Consider the following 16725-nt stretch of genomic DNA (forward strand, 5'->3'; position numbering starts at 1 on the left):
TATTGAAAAAGGAATTATGAGATGGAATTTATAATATTTAGTAATAAAGCATATTATAAAGCTGTAATAATTAAAAGAGCATCATAGTACTAGTAAAAGAATAGCGAATGATGGTACTAAATAGGAAACTCAAGAAAATACTTAAGTATGCATAAATATGTAGTTTCTAATAATGGTGGCATTTTATATCAGTAGGGAGAGAATGGATCACTGAGTAAATGGTGAGGAAACATTGCTTATGTATTTGGAGAAGTAAAAATGAAAATGTGGGTAAATGATTATTTTCTTTGATTTGCAAAGACTTAAAAGGAAACTATTTTTATTTTATTTTTTAAAGATTTTATTTTTAAATAATCTCTACGCCTGATATGGGGTCAAATCTACAACTCCAATATCAGGAATTGTATGTTCTATGGATTGAGCCAGCCAGGCACCCCAACGGAACTGTTTTTAGATTTAACTACATTAAAATGTAAATGCTCTATATGTAGTATTGCCAAATCAGAAAAAGATTTGCAACATTTATGACCAAGTATTTATTCACTCAGTTAAAAAACATATTTTGAATCTCCGCTGTAAGCATGAGGAAGGGAAACAACCATTTGTAAATAAAATGAATTAAGATGATTACAACTGCTATGAAAATTATAAAAAATTATTTCTTAGTACCTATACTATTGACATTTCTTTGTAGGGCTACTTGGAGGATTCTGGAATGTTTATATCATAGTTATGGTAGTCAAAGGCAGTGTCTCTAGAGGTAACATTGAACAGAGACTTGAGTAAAATACCAGAGGAAGCCATGTGCAATTCAGGGAGAACATTCTAGAAGAATATGCAGACTCTATTAGTTTCCTGTTATGACTGTGACAAAGTACCACAAACTTAGTGGTTTTCTTCTTTCAGCATCAAGAGGCTGCCAGCCTTCCTTGGGCTTTGTCCACATCATTCCAATCTCTTGTTTTCATCATCGCACTGCCTTTGCTCAGACTGATCTCCTGCTTCCCAGTATAAGGACCCTATGATTACATTGGGCCACCTGGTTAATGCATGATAACAGCCCCATCTCAGGATCCTTGATTTAATCACATCTTCAAAGTCTCTTTTGCCATATAAAGTGGTATTCACAGATTCTGGGAATTAGGATGTGGGCCTCACTGGGGATCAATTATTTATCCTACCCCAGACCCTGAAATACTGTATTTTTAGTTGCTACCACAACAAATAACCAGAAGTTTAGTAGCTCTAAACAACATAAATTCAATGTTCCATGTTTCTGTAGGTCAGAAGGACAACACAGGGGCACCTGGGTGGCTCATTCAATTAAGGGTCCAATTTCAGCTCAGGTCATGACCTCGGGGTAGTGGGATCAAGCCCTGCATTGGGCTCCAAGCTCAGCACAGAGCCTGCTTGAGATTCTCTCTCCCTCTTCCTCTTCCTCCCCTCTTCCCCTCTCCTGCCATCTGCTTGCGGGCTCTGTAACTAACTAACTAACTAACTAACTAACTAACTAACTAACTAACTAACTAAATACTTTTTTAAAAAGTCCACCATAGTAGTCTCACCTAGCTAAAATCAGTATGTCAGCAGGACTGTATTCCTTTCTGGAAGCTCTGCAGAAAAAACCCTTTCCTTGTCTTTTTCCAGCTTCTAGAAACCACTCACATCTTGGTTCATGGTCTCCTCCTTTCAGAGCCAGCAGTTTTGAATCTTTCTGTGCTTCTCTTCAAATTCCATGTCCTTCTAACTGTTACTAAGGACTTATGTGAATACATTGGGCTCACTCAGATAATCCACAACAGTCTCTTCATCTCAAGGTCTGTATCCTTAACACATCTGCAAAGCCCCTTTTTCACAGAGAAAGCAACCTATTCACCAGTTATAGAACTTGTGAGGGAGCCACGATTACTTTTGGAGGAAGCTGCCTGTTACATATGGGAATAATTGACTTATTCAAGTATATAAAGAAAGCAGTTGGCTAGTGATAGCAAGGGTAGGGGGAATGGTGAGAGATGCAATTAGAGAGAGTCATGGGCCAGATTATAAAAAGCGTTTTCATCCACTGAAGTATTTAAAGAGAAAATGGGTTGTAATAAAATGAGGAAACAGATCGATGCTCTTCTAAAGAACTTTCTGGGATGATAAGTTATGTATCTGTGCTATCTGATATAGCAACTACTAGCCACATGTCTCTATTGAGCGCTAAAATGTGACTTTTGTTATTGAGGAGCTCAGTTTTTAATTTTAGTTCATTTAAACTTAAATAGCCTATGTGTGGCTGTTGTGCGCAAGATTGTGAATCCGAGAAACCACCAATGAGCCTACACCGATTCAAACACACGAGGGTTTATTTACAAGCTCGAGCTTGAGTCCAAGTATACTCCACGCAGCAGAGTGGAGGCTTGGACCTCGAAGTGGGTTACAGCTGGGTTTTTTATGGGCTGGTCTAGGGGATCTTCAGAAGGGATGGAGGAATTTTTTCCATTACAATATGGGGGAAAGGGTGGGTGAGTTTCTTAAGATCTGATAGGGGATTCTCTGCTGAGGGCATTCTGAGCTTTATTGTCTTTCAGATATGGGATTCTCTGCCTAGGACATTCTGCAGTTTTTCCTGTAAAGTTCAGCTCTTATTCCTAGGGACCTAAGATGGCTGTACTTGTGCTAATGCTAAACTTGAGGTGGAGTGTCCTTAAGTTTTCTCGGCCTCCACATGGCTAGTAACTTTTGGAAGCAGGACAGATAGGACATTTATTTTTGGAGAAATTTTTGCTGTGACTGAAGCAGAAAAATGAATACTAGCTAGAATTAGATATGACATTAAGGAGATTGTGTTTTATTTTGCTTTTGTTTTTAGACTGGAATATTGAAACATATTTGTATTAAGTATGTATTGTGGGGTAACAAGTTACCACAATCTTGGCAGCTTGAAACCCTGCACATTTATTTTCTGGCTTTCCATGGGTCAGAAATCCAGGCATGGCTTTGCTAGGACTCCTGTGAAAGCTGTTTTGGCTAGAGCTTCAGTCTTATCTCAAGGTGAAAGATCTGTTTTTAAGGTCATAGGGTTGCTGGCACAGTTCGGTTCCTTGTAGCCTGTTGTACTGAGGGCCTCAGTTTCCTGCTGGCTGTTAATTTTATGTGTTAAGTTGGATGGGCTAAAAGTGCCTAGGTACGTACGTGGTCAAACATTATTCTGGATATTTCTGTGAGGAAGTTTTTGGATGAAATTAATATTAAAATCAGTGGACTTTGCATAAAGCAGAATACCCTCCAAATAAGGGAGGACCTCAGTCAGTCAGTTGAAAGCCTGAACAGCACAAGACTGTTCTCCCCAGAACCAGAGGGAAGTCTGCCAAGAGATTTCATTGATTCTTCCTAGATTCCCAGCCTGCTGGTCCACTCAGCGGATTTTGGATTTGCCAACCTTCATGATCATGTCTGCCAATTCCTTACAATAAGTCTCTTTCTATATGTATAAACATCTTATTGTTTCAGTGTCTTTAGAGAACCCATCTAATACACTGGCTGTTGGTCAGAGGCCTCCTGTGGTTTTAAAATGATTATTTGTCACAGATCACTCTTGGTTCTTTGCTGCATGGGCTTCTCCAACGTGGCTACTAGTGTCATAAAAGCCAGCAAGGAGAGAATCTGTTAGCAAGATGGATATTATCATCTTACATAACTTAATCACTGAAATGGTATGTGTCACCTTTGCTGTATTGTGTTGATTAGAAACAAGTCACAGGCCTCCCTACACTCAAGGGAAGGGGATTACACAGGGTATGCGTCCTAACAGGTTGAGATAATCGGGGGCAGTCTTAGAGGAAATGCTATGTAGTATTTAAGCAGTCATTTTCCTGCCTAGAACCTTCCAATGGCTTTTTGTTATAATTGGAATAAATCTTCAGCTTCTTACTGTAGCCTACAAAGTCCTGTGTGATTTAGTCTCCTTCTTTTTCCATCTCATCTCCTGTGTTCTCCCCCTAAGTTTTTTTTTTAAGATTTATTTATTTGCTTATTTATGATAGATCCAGAGAGAGAGAGAGAGAGAGAGGCAGAGACACGGGAGGAGGGAGAAGCAGGCTCCATGCCGGGAGCCTGACATGGGACTCGATCCCGGGACTCCAGGATAGCTCCCTGGACCAAAGGCAGGTGCTAAACCACTGAGCCACCCAGGGAATCCTCCCCCTAAGTTTTTGCAAGATCTTTTCCCCTCCCCTATCCAAAGATATACTGCCCTCTAATCACAATCTTACCTACCTCTAATCACAATCTTACCTATTTTTTTCTTCATTGATTCTACAACTGTGTGAAATTATAATCATTGTGTACCATCAACTCTTTCCATGAAAAGTTCCAAGAGAGCACACACATTGTTTTCCTTTCTCACAGCAGTGTCCCCAATGCCTAGTACAGAGTACATACAAAAAAAAGTCTGATAAATGAGTGAATGCATGTATTCTGTGTTTCACCATGTAAGAATGGTGATACTAACTTTTGACTCTCCAAAAACTTAATTCCTAATAGTCTACTGTTGACCAGAAGTCTTACCAATAATGTAAACCATTGATTAACACTGTTTATACAGTATTTATATACTGTATTCTTACAATAACATAAGCTAGAGGAAAGAAAATGTTACTAAGAAAATCATAAGGAAGAAAAAATACCTTTATAGGACTGTACTGTAAAAAATCTGCATGTAAGTAGACCTGTGCAGCTCGAACTTGTATTGCTCAGGGGTCACCTGTACAATACAAATAATAAGCTCTACTGTAGATTATGGAGTTTAAGTACTAGTAGCTAAACAATATTTATCTCATTTGTTGGAGCAAATGTAGCATGTCCATGCAGATGTTAATATTAGGGGCACCTGCGGGGGGTGGGATGTGTATGGGAACTGTCCCCATTCTATTATTCTGTAAAACCAAAAGTTCCTATAAAAAATTAAGTTAATTAATTTAAGAAAATAAAAAAATGGGGATACTATTGTGTAATATGTAGCCCCTATCCCTTTGCAGCTTTTAGCATACTACAGAAATAAAAGTAAATACTATAATGTTATGATAGCTATCCATGCTCACTCACTAGACCATCCAAGTATAACTGAATGAATGGTGAATGTCTAAGTGGAAAATGCAGGGAAGGGTTAGTTTGTATGTATGTATGTATGTATGTATGTATGTATTTATTTATTTATTTATTTATTTATTTATTTATTTATTTGAGAGAGAGAGAGAGAGAGGCAGAGACACAGGCAGAAGGAGAAGCAGGCTCCATGCCAGGAGCCTGACGCGGGACTCGATCCTGGGACTCCAGGATTGTGCCCTGGGCCAAAGGCAGTCGCCAAACCGCTGAGCCACCCAGGGATCCCCAGGGTTAGTTTAGTATTGAAGAGGATGGACAATAAATTCTATTTTGGTATTTAAAGTTTGAGACTTGTGTAGGTCATCTTGCTGGCACCATTCCAAAAATGAGTTAAATGTGTATATAAGTCGAGAGTTCAGGAGAGGCCTCACTTACAGATATACGTTGGGCAGTTTTCAGTTTATCTGTAATAATGGAACTTGTGATTGTGGATAACTATAACTATAGAGGAAAAAAGAAAAGTAGGTCAAGAGACCATACCAAGAAATATTACCATTTAGCATCTAAGTGGAGGACAGAGAAGCATACTGCACAGATATGATTAGATAAGTATTATCAGATTTAGAAGAATGTTGGGGAATCCAAGGCAATATTTATCAGCACCTAATACCAAAACTAAAGTAACAGGCAAATAATAGGCAACTCCTGTCCTCTATCTGCTCTCCCCAATCCAGTTACTATAAACAACCTTCCAGTTGATTCTAAATCCATGTATAATATAATTTGTCATCGTTAACCTTAACTCCTAATTAAGCTAAGATAAATCCTGATTTTACTGTATTTCTCATAAACCAGAAAACTCATCATCTATTTTAAGATAGTAGTGGAGTGACCATTTACAATCATTCAATGTAAAAGTAACTTCTGAGACTCCCTTACCAACTAGGCTTTTGGGTGTTTTGTTGTGAAGGATTCTCTGACTTCCACCAATGATTTTTGCAATTATGAAGATCAAAATAAGAATTCTTAGATGATACTTAATATGTTAAAACATATAGTTTAGCCTTAAAGTCCTAATAATTTTGTAGCACTGTAATTTGAGATCAGTGTATTTTTCACTTTTAGATTATTGTGTCTTGACTTTAAGAACCTACAGGATCTAAAATATACAGAGCCTTGCTTGATCATACAATCATCTGAAGATATTTAAACATTTTTTAGTGAGCTGTAAGAAATTTGTGCAAGAAAATAGTTGGAAAGGTGAGATTAGTAGTCTCACAGTATATATAGCTCTCTTATCTTTTTTAGAAGGACTTACCAGTTCTTTTTTTTAATTTTTTTTTAATTTTTATTTTTTATTTATGATAGGCACACAGTGAGAGAGAGAGGCAGAGACATAGGCAGAGGGAGAAGCAGGCTTCATGCACGGGGAGCCCGATGTGGGATTCGATCCTGGGTCTCCAGGATTGCGCCCTGGGCCAAAGGCAAGCGCCAAACCGCTGCGCCACCCAGGGATCCCAACTTATCAGTTCTTTTCTAAGTTCTAGATAGCTTAGACTAGTTGTCAACGTAGACATATCACTGCTTTAGGAGGTACATTTGTAATGTTATTCATTTAAATATGAAATAAAAATTTCAACAGGACACTAAACCAAGGAGTTCGTGATACAAATCTTAGTAAAAATATATTTGATACAAAATATGAGCAGGTGATAATTAACGTTAGTAGGCCTAAATAATATGGCTTAGTCTGTTTTTTATTATAAAACTTAACTGATTTCCTATATTTCTGAATTTTGTAAGTGTGTTTTATAATAGCTATGCATATGCAACTATGTATTTGTCTAAAATAGACAACATTCTGTATTACAAACTATAATGGGCAGGCAGGCTTTACTTTTTTAGTGTATACATATCTAGATAAAGTTTTGCCTGATAGGAATAAATTAAAAACATACACTGAGAAAAACGAGTTCCTATCTGACCATAATTTGCCTAGTAATAACATCAAGGTATCTTTATTCCTCCTTTTCCTTTAGCTTTACATTTTGGTTCCCAGGACAGTAGCAAAGATTTATTCTGCAAGCTTATTTAGACTACTCTGATAATATATCAAAACTCAAATTATTTAAATGATGTGTTTTAAGCAGAATATCAACTCATACTGTGATAACTCTCCTTCTCCCAGAAACAGAAGGACCACAAACAATCCCCCAGGAACTGATTAGTAGTTGTTATTCATGGTGTTTATTTTGTGTAATTTACTAGTACTATATATTCTCTTTCATTTCATCACTCTAAGGAACCTGAAAACTGAGTATATAACTTCATAACATTCTTTAAAAAAAATCAATGTAGGTTTTATTAAACATATAGATTATCACAGTATCGTGCTATTATGTAGTAGTTTTTTAACAAACACTTTTTGTTTCAATTATATTATTCAATAAAATAAAAATTTGTTTTATTCTTAAACTACTTAAAATATTTCTTAATTAGTGTCTACAGCATCACTATCCCATTTTTTTAAAAGTAGGCTCTGCACCCAATGTAGGGCTTGAACTCACAATCTTGAGGTCAAGACCTGAACTGAGATCAGAAGTTGGACACTTAACTGACTGAGCCACCCAGGTGCCTCATTGTCCCATGTTTTTATTTGCCTGCCCCATTATAGTTATATCCTTTATTAATAAAGACCATTCCAATAAAAAAAATTGAAGTCCTTATTGAGTGCTTAATATATGTCTAGAGCTGTGCAAGACACGGTGGAGGCAGTGGAAGAAATATAGGATAGGGCCTCTGATCCTAAAGAACTAGAAAAGATGACAGGAGGAAAAAATTGTGAGACAAACTCTGAAGTGTTAAGAATAGAGAGGTCAGCATAGGCAAAAGTAGTTATGGAGAACTTGACCTGGGCTTTGAAGTGGTAGGTAAGGAGGTATGGCATTTAACCTTGGATTTAAGAATTGACAGATATCCAGACAGATATCTGGAATAAACAAAGCACTGGCTAAAGAAAATGGATAAGTTTTCTGAAATTGAGGATTTTTAATGCAGATCGGATTTTTAAGATGTTATTACTTGCTTGTTTTGCTATCTAAAATTATGACTTAGAACCAACTAGTACACCCTACTGTACTGGATTATCAACATTTAAAAAGTTGATTGTTTTCAACTTTTTTACACAGAAAAATAAAGATGTGGCCTAAAAGTCTTAGATTATAGACTGAATGGAGTGCTTAGTATAGGTCTATGTACCAATTCTCTACGAGATCTTGAGAACTGACTAGAAAAAGAAACGTTTTTGACCATGCCCATAAAGGAGAGACATACTTTCGGGATGCCTTTTATTTGTGGTTTCTGATTCTGGTTTGCCATTTGAAATCCTTATTTTATATTGTAGATTATTTTGAAATTATAGGATTAATAATTAAAGAAAAGCTATGCTAATAGCATTCTGTATCAAACAAAAGCTAAAGCAGAGGTTTTTTAAACCAACCCAGCCATACAATGTAGCTTTTGTGCAAATTTGCTTGCTTTAAAAGTAATACTTCTTAACGTTTCCACTTTTTATAAGCGGGCTAGTATAAAGATCAGCATCAGCTGGATATAGGGGCACCTGAGTGGCTCAGTTGGTTAAATGTCAGGCTCTTGATTTTGGCTTGGATCATGATCTAAGAGTCATGAGATTGAGCCCCACCATCAGGCTCTGCCCTAGGGTGTGGAGCCTGCTTAAGATTCTCTCTTTCCTTCTGCTCTTCCTTCCCTACTACTAAATCATCTCCCCAACTCTTGGCTCTCATGCTTGTTCTCTCTCTTTAAGAAAAAAAAAAAATGAGGCACCTCAGTGGCTCAGTCTGTTGACTGTCTGGCTCTTGATTCAGCTTAGGTCATGATCTCAGGGTCCTGGCTTTAAGTGCCCCCCCCCAACCACCACCGTTGGGCTCCATGCTCAGCACAGAGTCATGAAGTCTGCTTGTCCCTCTCCCTCTGCTCCTCTCCCTGCTCGTGCGCTCGCTCGCTCTCTCTCTTTCTCTCTCTCAAATAAATAAAATCTTTAAAAAATTTAGCTTGATATAGAGTTAAAGTGCAGAAATACTTTTTGCTTCTTATTTCATTATATCTGATAGAAGGCCCTCATTAAAACTCAGTGCGTATGTCCCCTTACATCTTCAATGATACAGAAAGACTGGAAAAGCAGCAGTGAAAGTAGAAGGGAGCTTTGTGCCTTGGTTCTAAACAGTGTGAATTACAGGAAGTATGGTCCAGCAGAATTACTCTTCATTTATTTATTACAAAATTTTTCTAAGAAGTGAGTTGAATATTTCAAGTAAATTTCTTTTCTTGGATTGAATTTCTAGATGCTTCTTGTATATTTTCATTGTTTAGAATAACATGTTCACACCCATTAAAGGACCAAAATGTCGTGAATTTAATTGGAAAATAGAAACAGAAAATAGTTGTGTATTCCTAAGAAGAAATGACATTTTAAGTTTATTCTACAGTGCATAACCAAGAAAAGATTTAAGAATTTTCTTTTAGAATTTGAATATATGTTTGAATGATATTTTGAAAGAAATTGTTTATTAGTGATTTAGAATTGGTCCCTTCTTTGTTTGCCATGTAAGATACAAGAGTAGGCAGCTGGATTTATTCTTATTTGTGCATTTGTATTTTACCATTACTTTATTCAGGATCAAAATGTGGCATAATGTGGCCATTATCCATTTGGCATTGTTAAAACTTTCAAATAATGAAATACTTGTTCCTTTCTAAAAATGTCTTGGTCAGAGCTGCGTGACAGTTGTGATAATGAGAATATACAGAATCATTTTGTGGGTTTATGTTTTACTGATAGAGTTACCTATTATATAACAATAAGCTTAATTTTTCTTCTTTATATCAACTCAAGAAAATTATGTTCTTTGTATTCTATTAGTGATCTTTGCCTTTTGTGTGTGTGTATATGTGTGTTTGTTTACATTAAGAGAAACTTCAGAAGGTAAATGTTTAAATTCTTTTTTCCTCAAATGTACTTTCAATTAGCATAGTACGATTTTGACTGTATTCCTTCAGTACTGTAGGTAAATACTCTGAATCTCTGTTTACTTAATTAATAAGTGGATATAGTAGTTTCATTTTGGTGATGATTAGATGAGTTGTATGTGTTTTATGCTCTAGTTAAATTTCAACTGCAAGACATGGTAACTATATAATCATCATTTTTTAAATTGTATTTAGTTGTTATAATAATTGTAATAGTAAGGATAATTATAATTAAGATTAAATTGCTATATTTTATTATCTCTATCTATCAAATGAGTTGAGTAGAACCTGTGTCCCCTTCTAAATTCCCTGACTATAATGAAACTGTATTATACTATTTTATTTTAAAGTGCCTTCTAGTAGAGGATATGTTTTTGCAAATCTTAGGTTTATGAAGAAGTACACAAACTTGACATTAGATGTTATTATTTGTAATTTATTGGGTTTTGATACAGAAGTAATTACTGAGTGGTACCACCAGGCTTATCAGTTTCCTAAAATCCTGCATTACTCTTAACTATTGCCAAAATTTTGCTCTTTATTCAGAAATAGATTATCACTTATTCTATCACCACTATTAACAGAAAGTACAGTTAAAAATCTTCATGTATAATTCCTTTTCTTACTCTGAGTAGTGACCTAAATTAAGTAGTAGTGAACAAATGATAGTGTGCTTATATGGTGTGTTTAGTTTTCTTCTCTGCTAGGAGGTGGGAGAGTGACTTACCACTTACACAAATTATTCTTGGGTTCTATGTTGATTTACATGATAAACTTTCAGTAAGAAGGTAGAAAGTTATCCAGTTTTTTTCACTGTATTTATATCTGATAAATGCATTGTATTTATATCTTGTACTTTTTCCCCCCTCAGAAGAAATTATGTATGTTTAAAACTGGACCACTTGATTTTGATATTCTCCCAAAACTAATAATGTTTTCCTTTTGTTCTAGTTCAGACTTGGTTCCTTCAATCTAGAGAAAGTTGCAAATCCAGGTGAGGTCATTAGAAAACTTATTTGTGATTGCCTGGACACCATCACAGAAAACCAAGCCAAAAATGAGCACCTGCGGAAGGAAAATGAAAGGCTTCTGAGAGATTGGAATGATGTTCAAGGGCGGTATGTGCTAATGTTCTTATACAATACAAACATTAAGCTCTCCTTATATTGCTATAGATTTACTTAATTTGTAAGTTTATAATATATGTGTACTAGCACATATTTAACATAAAATCTTTACTTAATATGATTAAATTAAAATATTGACCATTATTGTACATTATTGGAGTCTGTTAAAACTTGTAAGCCGTTATATTTGGTAGCAACAGCAAACTAATGAACAATAAAGAATAATCAATGAGAATCAAAATGAGAATGAGAATAAAAAACCACTAATATTAGTAAAAATTTAGGAAGTTGGTATTTATAAGATTTAATTTATCTCAAGTTATAGGATAAACAATGAATAAAAAAGAGACATGAAATGTAAATATGCCAATTGATTACTTATATGGAATTTTATGTAAATGGTAACCATTTCAGGTGCTGTGTGTTTTGGCTCCTGATATAGACTTAGTTTGCTCACTGGATAAATTCATGCTACCAGCTTTTTAAAAAGATGATATAATTATGATTACTAGATAAGGCATTTAGAAACCTTTCTTTTGCCTATTTTTTAAAATGATGAAGAAAGTCATTTCACTTCTTATTATGCATTTTTTCAACTGTATCATGATCTAGGCCAGTATTTTATATTATTCTGTTATGGAAAAGATGTTTGAAGAAAATAAATGTTGTGACATTTATACATCTACAGAGACATAAAACATCATATGCATGTGTTTGTATGTATATGCATGGCAACATCTGAAAGAGTTAAATGGAATGTATATAATAATATAATTATATTCAGTATTTCCAGTAGATTCAAACCAGTAGCTCTAGAACATAATAACAATTTTTCCAATTTAGGGTTTTTTTTTAGGACAATCCTTCAGATTGTTTTATATGGACATTGGTAAGTAAGTGTCAGAGTATATGAAAAATGTGAAGGGTTTATCATTCTCAATGTATATCTGTGAAAAGGGTTTTGACTAGAAGAAATTAGGTTTCTATATATCCAATTATTTTATTAATGTAAGACATGTAAACTTAACACCTAAAACTTGACTATTAGCTCTCAGTTATTAGATTAAGAAATTATCTTGTTCTCTTTTATCTTTGAATTAATATTTATCTCCAATTATATAAAAATGAGACCATATCATAACTGTGTAAATAAATATTAGGAAACCATATGGAGAAATGAGTTAATTTTTCTCTTCCTCTTTCTCCTTAAAATCATGTTAGTGTGAATCAATATCAAATATCTGTGCTAGAAAGCATGGTATTGGGTCTTTATCTGTTGTTTGAATATGCTTTTTTATATACGAAATAAGTCAAATTAAAGCAGGCATACTGTGGTCGTGATAAGCCATTATATTTAAAACTCAAAATACCCTCAGAATGATGGGAAATTTGATCCACAAATTGCCCACAAAAATGCAGACTGGGTACTTGGTACTTGAACAAATTGCTTTAAAATGTCTGCCAGAGGTTGAAAGAGGTGTTATCTCATCAGTATTCAGCACCACTGCCATAGACTGGAAAGCAGCAGGGAACAAAGATGAGATGGTGGAGACAAATGCACCCCGCACTGTAAGACAGTGACAGAGGGGTGTGTATAATAGATAGTGCTCAGTAGCTTGATTTGAACTGTCCAGAAATTGCTTTTACATTATTGTAGCAAAATGTTTCCTGTTTAATCAAAAGCACAACCATATCTCTCATCACCAGTCTTATTATGCTCCAGCTATTCTTTTTTGTAAATGCAGGGTCACGTATTTTCTTCAGGGTTTGAAGATTTGTGCCATTGCGGTAGCCTCCAAAACAGGAAAATGAGCCTGCTCCAGAGAATTCTACACTCTTGATTGTATTCCAGATGTTAGATTAGTAGCTTTATCTATTTTCCAAATTTCCCAAATGGTTTTCTTTCCTATCAGTGGAGAAGGTGGCCATTTTAAGGAGCTGTAATATTTCTTGGTGTTGGCCAAGCAGTACTTATATGTTCCTTTTCTAGAGCTTTAGTAGAGCAGAAAATGAGCCAAGGGTTATATCTCCACCTTCTATATGGCACTAGTACTATTCAAGAGTTTTTGGAGAAATTAGAAACAGGATATGAACATACTGAGTTAGGTAACTAAATTAGAGTGGTGACCATCATGTTAGGACTGGCCACAGTTCAGTTTTCTGGACAGCCTTTGATACTCTTATATCAGTGTACACCTATGCTACCCAGTCATTTCTTCTCCATCATTGTTTCAGACTGTGTATGCATTGGCGGGGGGGTGGGGTGGATGGTGGAGGGAAGCAGCACAAAATAGATGATGAGAATTCCCTTAGAAACTGTGGTAGCTAGGTCCTAAATAAATTTTTTTTAAAAATTTTTTTATTTATTTATGATAGTCACAGAGAGAGAGAGAGGCAGAGACACAGGCAGAGGGAGAAGCAGGCTCCATGCACTGGAAGCCCGATGTGGGATTCAATCCCGGGTCTCCAGGATCGCGCCCTGGGCCAAAGGCAGGCGCCAAACCGCTGCGCCACCCAGGGATCCCCCTAAATAAATTTAATACACAGTGAGACATTATATGAACACAAAGCAGTCATATACACATATGCTTGCACTATGGTAATGTTAATGATATGTTAAGAGGAGAAATGTGAGTTACCAAAAAAAGGAATAGTATGCCAGTTTTTGCAAAATGTATCTTCAGATAGAAATATCTAGAGGAAAAAAAATGTTAATAGTATATATCTGAAATTGTGGGTTAAATTTCTTTTTTGACTTTTGGGGGATATTTTTGTATGTATTTTGTTATTTAAATATTTATAATTATAATCAGAACCAACGCTAAAGCTATTTTCATATAGGATGACAGTAAAGACTAAATGAAGTTTGAATAAGGAGTGAGGAATTACAATATGAGTAAAAAATGAGCCTTAAGTAACTAAATGCAGACTTTTAACATATTTGCTGTTATTTTTTATTAACTAGTAATTGTGGTCTTAGCTCTGTTTTGAACAAGTGATGTTACTGGATCATTTTAATTTTGTATAGTTTAGGTAAGGCAGAAAACATTAGAAATATTGTATGTGAATCTGTAAGTTATTAGCTATATTTATTTTTTATTTATTTATTTTTAGTTATATCTATTTTACTTGTTTTTCCTATTTAATTTCGAATACAACTCTCAAGTTCCATATTACTAAACACGTCTTTTTTTCTTTGCATTCAGACATCAAGTTAGAAACTCTCCAGCTTTATTCTGAGTTATAGTTATTAAACCTATAATTGGAGGCAATTCTCGGCAGATTGAATTGGGTTGACACTCATGGAATCAATAGAATAGAAGAGACCTTGAAAGCTCTTTTACTTCATCTCTCTGCCTTCAAGCTAGGATCACATTATATCCAGATGAATTCAGTCTGATTTTTAAAGACCTCAGGAGATAACTTCAACTCCCTTTGGTAGCCCATTACAGTGTTTAAGAACAGTCACAGTCAGAAAATTCTTCCTTCCATCTCTTGGTAATTGGAGTCCTTCATGGTATAGTTGAAGGCCATTTCCTCTTGTTCTGTCGTCAGAGAGGATGAGGAACAGCTGTTTACCATCTTCTTCAGTACTTAAAGGCTTATTAAATCTCATTACCACTGCTTTCTTTTCCAGTTCTTTTTAGCATTCTTTGTCCTCTGAACTCTATTCACATTTTCTTTTGCTGTGTACATCCCTGACCTGGATATAAATTTGGCTAGAGCTGATTGTAAATATGAGGATTACCGCACTATTTCTAAGCACCACATGTTCACATTTACATATCTGCTGTTTTATTTTGGGTTATCTTTAATCTGTTTTATTTTGGATTATATTTTTGCATGAAATTGCCTTGTTTCTGCTCTTATTTTTGTTATTTTTTTTAAATGTTATTCTTAGAATCTTTATTTTCCTGTATAGAAATATTTTATTTTGAATATTCAGTATTTTCCTTATTTAGTCTTTATCCTTTTGATTTTTTTAATTACTATTCTTTTTTCATAGCTTTTAGATATGTCAGTCCTCGAGTACTAATTAACCTTAATATTATTGTTCTGTTGTCCTAGTCACTATTGAAAGGATGAAACATGATTAGCTCTTTCCTGTTCAGTGTTATTTGTGTTTTCATCAGGCTTGAGTTTTGCCTTGGAGAGGATTCTTGGACTAGTTGTGGTCTAATCTAGTTGTATGTGAGTTCTCCTTTAATTTCACTGACTTAGCAGTGAATCCCGTATCTTTCCTTCACTAAATGGCCTCATCTTCTAATACCTGTCTAGTTCTTTCAGTGAAAAGTTGACAGAAGACAAGTGATGTGGAAGGTCTAGTAACATCATAATGCTGTAAGAGAGGACTGGCATTAAAAATGAGATGGGAGGATGCTATGTACTTCTTAGTTACTAAATGTTTAATAGGGATCCCTGGGTGGCACAGCGGTTTGGCGCCTGCCTTTGGCCCAGGGCGCGATCCTGGAGACCCGGGATCGAATCCCACGTCGGGCTCCCGGTGCATGGAGCCTGCTTCTCCCTCTGCCTGTGTCTCTGCCTCTCTCTCTCTCTCTCTCTCTCTCTGTGACTATCATAAATAAATAAATAAATAAATTCATTAAAAAAAAAAGAATAGTGTTCTCCAAATTGTTGATAAGTTCATGATTGAGAATAAATTTTGTCTTCTTCACAATAATACTCTGTGCCAGCCAAACCCCATTCCCTAGCTTTGTCTATAAAGTGTTATCCAGTTTGATAATTGGAAGTTTGGTTGAAAGAAAATCTTAAAGGTTTGCTAAAACCAAGCACGGTTAATTCATAGGTTGACAGTTATTCTGTTGTTTGTTCTTCTATCACAGACATGTTACCTTCGACAGTGTAGCTGTGATTAACTGTATTCTTTAGACAAATTATATATTATTGTATTTTGATATTTTCATTTTTGTCCATGTGTTGTATCAAATGTTAATTTTAATAAAGGTTTTGAAATCTGCTTGTTAGTTAAGTGCACATAATCTTTCAATTAATAATTATTGAAGTTATTTATATGGAAATTAAAAATACATTTAAATCAGGTAAGTAACTAATTGGTTACTGTTCCTAAAATTTTATATAATATCCAAAATTTTTATTGTACACTTTTATAATTGGTTTTTACTTTGCCTTTGAATAAAGCATCTTATAGTATACTCATGTATATTCTATTCAGCTTTTAAAATTTTTGTTACTATGTTACATTAGAAAATAGTACAAGAAGATCAATGTTTATATAACATTTCACATCTGATATAAAAATGCAGTGAGTGATATGTCCCTGCCTAAAATAAGCCATTGATATTGGCAGCCCCTCTTCAACTTTGGCTCTGCTTTATTTCCTCATTCTTTTTGGTGTACTTCTTTCTCAAAGAGATTTTCTTGATGAAAGGAGTACTGTTATATTAATATTTACCACAGTTTTTTTTTAGAAGCTGAAGGAGAT

The 16725-nt window shown here is 35.1% G+C and overlaps 1 protein-coding gene across 7 annotated transcripts in view; it reads left to right on the plus strand.

The window, feature by feature from the left end:
• The window catches only part of XRCC4 (X-ray repair cross complementing 4), a 274190-nt gene that overhangs the window by 84589 nt on the left and 172876 nt on the right, over positions 1-16725 (plus strand). For all 7 annotated transcript variants that reach the window (XM_055342254.1, XM_055342259.1, XM_055342257.1 and 4 more), the window contains exon 4: positions 11086-11252. In XM_055342254.1, the coding sequence (XP_055198229.1) occupies positions 11086-11252 (167 nt within the window). The remainder of the gene's footprint in view (positions 1-11085; positions 11253-16725) is intronic.

The sequence above is a fragment of the Nyctereutes procyonoides genome, unplaced genomic scaffold (genome assembly GCF_905146905.1).
Source record: "Nyctereutes procyonoides isolate TBG_1078 unplaced genomic scaffold, NYPRO_anot_genome, whole genome shotgun sequence".
Classification (NCBI taxonomy): domain Eukaryota; kingdom Metazoa; phylum Chordata; class Mammalia; order Carnivora; family Canidae; genus Nyctereutes; species Nyctereutes procyonoides.